Here is a 7066-nt window from a genome sequence, read left to right as displayed (position 1 = left end):
AGCAAATGGACTAGCGCTGTTAACCTCATCTGCAAAAATGCCTTCAGTGCCACACCTGAATCAGCATTTGACACAATCACTGGGTGCTAGAGCTAATTTAAATTTCTTCCCCAATGTTTTCTATTGAAATTTTTTCCATCTCTCTTTGCCTTATAGGAGTTTTTTCTGTGTTCAAGATGAGTTCTTTTTCAAATATATGCGCTGCAAATAATTTCCCACATTATATTGATTTCTCATTTCCTTATTTTTTTTTTTTTTGATAGAATGCTTAGTTTTAACGTAGTCAAGTTTATCAACTGCACTGGTTTTAAAGTCTAAACCCATTCCAAATCAATGTATCCTCTAGGAATTTTGTTGTTTTTGACTTTTTTTGACTTTGTTTTTGACTTTTTTTTTCCTTCGGAGGGGACATAATTTTAAGAACAGTTTGAAGGGGTGGCTCCATAGTGTAGTGGTTAGCACATCTGCTTTACACACAGAGGGTCTTGGGTTCCCACCCCAGGTGGAGCCATGGGCCATACCCTGCAGGTGCCAGGCCCTGCCTCCAGAGATCCAGTTCTTAAGGGGAGACTGCAACATCAGTAGGTCAGGGGTGGAAGTGGGGGAGGGGGGTGAGGAATTAAAGAGAGGAAAAAAGAACAGTTTAGACTGGGAAATTTTCATGTTTTCTCTTAACAGTAGTGAGTTGGACTAAAGGCATATATTGAAAGCACCATTCTTTCTTCACTTCTCTGCAATGTCATTTTTTCCTATAAATTAAATAAACATGTATGTGTTGTTCAGTTTCTTTGTTAGTTCATTGGTAAGGTTTTTTCATTGTTTGTTTCTGTAGCTTTGAGGTAAGCACCATTAGAGTTGGTTCATTTATGCTCATGTAAATTTTAGAACAAGTTTGTCTAGTTTCACACAGACTTATCCTTGCAAACACATACACTTGTGTGATTTTGACTAAGATAGCACAAAACCTACAAACTGATAAAGGTAAAAATGAAAACTGAAAATTACTGACTATTCCAATTCACATCCTTCAATTTATGTAGGTCCTCTTCAATTTCTTTAAATTTACCTTTTAAAATAAAAGTCATATATCTAAGGTGCATAACATGACTATTTGATATACATACACACAAAGCAGAGATGATGACAGCCAAACTAATTAACATATCATCTCCTCACAAAGTTACCATTTTTTGTGTGTGGTGAGAGCACCTGAAATCTATTCTCTCAGCAAATTTTTGGTTTTCAACACAGTATTACTAGCTGTAGCCCTTGGGCTCTCTAGACATTCATCCCACATAACTGCAGCTCTTGGCCACTATCTCCCCACTGGGATGGGTGGTCACCCTAAAAGTCTGAGAGGACTTCTTTTTCCTTGGCTAATGCTCATTTTTTGTCTGTGTTCATACACGATTGCAGAATCGTCTCGTTTGTGTCTCATGCAGCACAGTCACAGAATGGCCTTGTCTGTGTCAGTGTACTGTGAAATTGTGGCTGTGCCACAGGAAGACATCAAGGCCTAGCTGTGACTGCTAGGCCAGCTCCTGCATGTCAAGGGCTGAATCTCTCTTCCTCAGATTACAGTCACACACAGTCTTCTCACTGAGCCCTTTCTAGGCCTCAACAGCTGGGATTTCTCTGTCCATTTCACACATAAGGGATGTGAGTCTCAGGAAGGCTCCATAACCAGCCCTGGTGTGGGTGGGACAACATCCACACATCCTGACTGTCTCCACCTGCAGATACCTGCACACATATGTGCAGGGCAGCTCAGGTTTTGGTGGGAGGGGCAGCCACTCACCAAACTTTCCCTCTAATGGAACCCAGAAAGTTTTCTTTTTCCCTGTATCTCAGTCCCAGCTTCTGCTAATGAGCATGGGATCCCTAGGGAGTGCCCAGGAAACTCCAGAGATCACAAGGGGAGGGGACTTCCAATTACCCAGTTCTCTCCACTCCCTTGTTTCTTCTCCTGCCTCAGCTTGCCCTCAGGAGACTGTGTGGAAGACTGGAAGGGAGATACAGAGAGAGGGAGAAGGGAGGTCCTTATTATCGGGAATACTGCTTGAGAAAGTGCTGGGATCTAAGACTTTCTACATGGACCTCCTTGGGATTATCTTCTTATTTTCTACTAAGTTCCAGAGTACCTTGAGTCCTGTTTATGTGTGGTCCCGTCATGGAAGGAAGGGGTGAAGCTCCTGGATCAGACCCTGCTGGTGCCAGGTATGTGGTTGGGTGTGGGAGAAGTATAGGAAAAGGAGTTATACCTCATACAGCTTTCTCTCTCCATTCAACCTTCCATCCATCCACCTATCCATCCTTCCATCCATACATCCACTGTCCGTCCTTCCTTCCTTCCTTCCTTCCTTCCTTCCTTCCTTCCTTCCTTCCTTCCTTCCTTCCTTCCATCCATTATCCATGCATCCACCATGCATTCATCAATCCATGCATCCATGCATCCATGCATCCATCCATCCATTGATCCATCCATTGATCCATCCATCCATCCATCCTTTCCCCTCTGCCTGCATGCTCTTCCCTCTCCTTCGTGGCCATGCTATTAAGGTCGCTTTTTTTTCTCTCTCAACACACTTCCTTGGAATGCATTTCTGTCCCCTCAGATTAAGGCAAGGTCCCTTTTACTCAAAACTCAAATTCCTACAGGTGCTAGGCAGGTACTACAGTATCCCCACTGTGCTCCCTTGTCCTACTTTCATGTCCTCTCTCATCAGTTCGAATGACAGTGTTCAAGTGGAGCGTCAGGTCAAAGAAGGAGACTAATTTATACATGAATTTTCTTGCCCATTTAAAAAAACTGTAGCCTATTCACTGTTCTCCCTCTCACCTTTGCACACTCACTGTTCTCACCCTAATTACTGCCTCCGCCAAACTCACTCTTCCTTCCTTTTTATTTAACGATATCTTAGAAATCTATTTATATCAGCATAAAAAATTTTATTATTCTTGTCATTTTTGCAGTGCTCTGGGTTATGGATGGACTGTAATTTCTTTATCTGGTCCCATATTTATAGATGAGATAGTTTTCCATCTTCTGGAATATAGCCCAGTACTTATATATATATTTTTAATGTGTTTAAAGCTAGTCCTGTGGATCTCTTGTTTTGCACGTGTGATCATATCTGTATGATGAACTCCTAGGGGTTCGGAACTTGGTAAAGATACATACAGATATAGATTGTCGGGGAAGGGAGCAGTGTGGAAACATAGCAAGGTCTTTGGGTGTTCCAAGAGCAGTGGGAGGCCCCGAGTTGGTAAAGGGGAAGTTGGAAGAGACGTGTTTATTTAGCGTCCATGTGGACCTGGCCAGTCCTATGCCTGCTGCTGTTCTCTCACCTAAGCCCCCAGCTCGCCTCTCCACATGGTGGGGTGATTCTCCCCATTTTCCAGATGAGGAGCTGAGACCATGAGCAGAGATGGGACTTGGTGATGGTGACAATGGCTTGGAAGCATGGTGACTCTTAGTGGTAGGTGGATGCCACAATCAGCCCCCTTCTTGAGGGACCCTTTTCCTTAAAGATGTTCGAATTCCACATCAAAAACACCAGCACTGTTGGGTGCACCTTCTGTCCTCAGTTCCCGTGATATACCACTGCAGGGTTTGAAGGTTTGATTATTGATTATTGATTATTTATCTGCTTGTTGTCTATATTCTCGATTCTGCTCCTAAATGGACTCATATTTTCAAGCACATTGCCTTCTTTAGTACTTGGTCCTGTACCTAGAAGAGACTCTCAGGAAATGGGTGATAAACATTTGTTTGTTGAATTCATGAGCGAACGGATGGCAGGACTTGTCATTTTTAGATTTCCTTTATATCTCCACTTTGCTCTTAATATTAAACATCTCTATTTTGAATATCTTGATATCTAAATGATTTTAAGTGTTTTCATTGCTAATAAGGGAGCCAACTAAGCACAAATGTGGGCCAACTTAGCATACTTGTGTTACTTTTTAAATTTTCATTTAAGTTGCCAACTCTTTGAGGGGAGAGCCTATTTTCCTTGTTCTTCATTATAATTCCTTTGCCTGGGATATAGTCTGGACCTAGTTAGCAGCTGCTCAGAAATGTTGGTTGAATGAGTGAATCTATTCAAGAAGCTATGAGTGAGTCCATCCATAAATGGATTCGTGAGTGAATGACTCAATTATAAATGAATGAAGGAAAGAACCCATTAACCAATATGTAAAAGAATAAATGAATGAATGACCCAATCCATCCAACAATCCATCCAGGTACAGATCAATGAATGATTATATAACTGAATGAGCCAATGAATGCTGCTGAATGGTGAACTATATTAAGCAATGTTTCCAGTAAGGGACATGTCAACACAGGGGTGAAGGGGTAATAATCTGTGTAACACATTAAGTTGGTGCCTTGACAGAGTTATTTGTATGAAGTTTCCCATTTCTGAACCACCTCTCACGATGACCCATATTTTCCCACCCAGCCAGGGTTTTGGAAGGAGCATGGATGGCCAGAACAGCACAGAGGAGGTCTATTTCATTCTGCTTGGGCTCTCCCAGCACTCACGGGCTCAGATAGCCTGCTTCTGCCTGCTCCTCATGTCCTATGTAGTCACTCTCTTGGGGAACAGCCTTATCTTGCTCCTTATCTATCATGACCCCCAGCTCCACATACCCATGTACTTCTTCCTCAGCAACCTATCCTTGGACATGTGCTACACCACATCCAGTGTGCCCCAGATACTCATCAACTGCTTGGTGACCACTCCTGTCATCTCACTAGGACAGTGCATGGCCCAGATGGCCACAGGGCTCTATCTAGATGTTGTGGAGCATCTTCTGCTGGCTGCCATGGCTTATGATCACTGTGTGGCCATTGGTGACCCACTGTGCTACTCTATGCACATGGGGCCCCTGCTTTGTGGCCTGCTGACTGGGACCTCGTGGACTGCAGCCTTCCTGCTGACTGTGGTCCCCGTGCTGACCATGCCCTTGGAGTTCTGTGGTCACCATGTTATCAAACATTTCTCGTGTGAGTTCTTGGCCTTGTTCAGGCTTGCCTGTTCTGACCTGCAATTCTACGAGTCCCTCATGCTGGGCACCAGTGCCCTGACCTTGCTGGCTCCATTTGCCTTCATCGTGGCTTCCTATGGCAAGATCCTGGTGGCTGTGCTGCGGATGAGGTCCACAGAGGGCTGCGGATGAGGTCCACAGAGGGCTGCAGATGAGGTCCACAGAGGGCCAGGGCAAGGTGTTCTCCACATGCGGCTCTCACCTTGTGGTGGTGGCCCTGTTCTATGGCACAGCCATCTCCATGTACATGATGCCTCAGGATAAGACCACACACGACAGCGACAAGATCATTTCCATGTTGTACAGGATCCTCACCCCCATGACGAACCCCCTCATCTACAGTTGTGGAACAAGGACATGAAAGGGGCCTTTAGGAGGCTCTGGGGGAAAAAGGCTGATCTCTAGGACTTGGTGTTGAAAGGAGAAGAAATAAGTTAATATTCTGGATTGCCTGCTCTAGGCTATGAACTGTGAGTTATTTCTGTGCAACAATTTTATGGAGGGTGTTTTACACACACACACACTTGAAGACACAAAAACGTATTTTTAAAAAGTGGTCTTATACTATTTCTTCTGAGGAAGTGAAGCAAGAACCTAGGCTCAGGGTGTGTGTGTGTGTGTGTGTGAGTGAATGATGTGGACAAGAAAGTGACTATCCCAAGAATTCTCAGCGGCTGAAGGAAAAAGGGATGAATAGATTGCTCATCTGTTCACAGCCTGCTTCATGCTTGTCCATTCCAGGCCCTGGTGCCTGGACAGGAGGAGTGGGGATCTGAGTCCTGAGCTGGCTGGCCCCACATTGACTTTCATCAGCTGGTCCTGAAGAGGAAGTTGGAGGGGGAGGAGGAGGGAATGGAAAGGAGAGAAGCCAGGAGAAAGTTAGGGAGGATGACGGGGAGATGAAGGATAGAACTGTGAGGAAAGGGACAAGAGAGAGGAGGTGAGAGACTGTGGGAGAAACCCATAGGGGGAGGGGAAGCCAGGGCCTGTAGGGCCTGGAGAATGGCCGGGAGGGGAGGAAGGAGACAAAATGCATAAAAGTGGGGTTTGGGTATTGGAAAGAGGAAGAGGAAGACTGGAGACAGAAAAGCTAGAGAAGGGAGCAGAAAAAGGGAGAGCAACTGAGGAGGAGGGAGGAGGCAATGAAAGAAGAGGAGGAGCCACAGCTGGAGACATGGGGCGGGGAGTAAAGAGAGAAAACAAAACACAGAGACAAATGGAAACGAAAGACGTGGGATACAGAGAAGAGAGAAGGGAGAGCAGAGGAGGGAGCATGAGTGTCAGTGGGCTGTGTGACACCAGAGGGAACTCCGGGAGGGCAGGTAGGGTGAGGGAGGGAGTGTCCGCCAAGGCTCTGACCTCTGACCCTGTGTAGGTCCTGTGGGGGGGCGGCACACCACCCTCCTCCCGACACAGTGACTGAGGCACCTCTTGATTTTACACTGGGGGCCTGTGGACTTGTGAAGCACGACCATGGCCCTAAGGTGGGCCACACTTGTATCAGTGTAAAAGAGGAGATTCAAAATGTGAGTGGGGGGTGGGGATGGCAGGAGAGCTGAGACGGGAATGAAGAGAGAATAGAAGGAGGGAAAGAAAAGCCCGCAGGGGCGCAGACAGGTGTGTAAATGACCCGGCTTATGTTTGGGTGTGGGGGTCACAGTCCACGAGCGATAGGCTCTGTGAACCCACATACACACATGTCTCCGTCACATGTGAGAGGAAGGGAGCGACAGACCAGGCAGAGAGAGATGAAGACAGAAATTGAGGGGAAACGGGTGAGGGAGAAGAAAGATGATAAAACAGGAGAGAAATGAAGAGAGAACAAAATGCGTTTTTACCAAATCTTCCAAGTAATTACAAAGCAATTCTCATATAAAATGCTACAGAAAAATAGAAGAGAGAAGGCTAACCTAATTCAGGCATGGATAACTTTGATTGACAGATACTCAAAAGATTAAGTTGACCTGCCTTTTATCCAGCATGGGTAATTTTGATGTGATAACTGGCCGAA

At 45.4% G+C, this 7066-nt stretch overlaps 1 protein-coding gene across 1 annotated transcript; it reads left to right on the top strand.

Moving 5' to 3' along the window:
- Positions 1–4443: 4443 nt before the first annotated feature.
- Positions 4444–5416, top strand: LOC120617066 (olfactory receptor 13H1-like). Its single transcript, XM_039880656.1, has 2 exons — positions 4444–5165; positions 5212–5416. Exons 1-2 carry the CDS (start codon positions 4444–4446, stop codon positions 5414–5416), a joined length of 927 nt encoding a protein of 308 aa, XP_039736590.1.
- Positions 5417–7066: the final 1650 nt, after the last annotated feature.

The sequence above is a fragment of the Pteropus medius genome, unplaced genomic scaffold, assembly GCF_902729225.1.
Source record: "Pteropus medius unplaced genomic scaffold, Ma_sr-lr_union100, whole genome shotgun sequence".
In the NCBI taxonomy this organism is placed as follows: domain Eukaryota; kingdom Metazoa; phylum Chordata; class Mammalia; order Chiroptera; family Pteropodidae; genus Pteropus; species Pteropus medius.
Note: the sequence above shows the minus strand (reverse complement) of the source record. Positions and strands in the feature narration are given on the sequence as shown.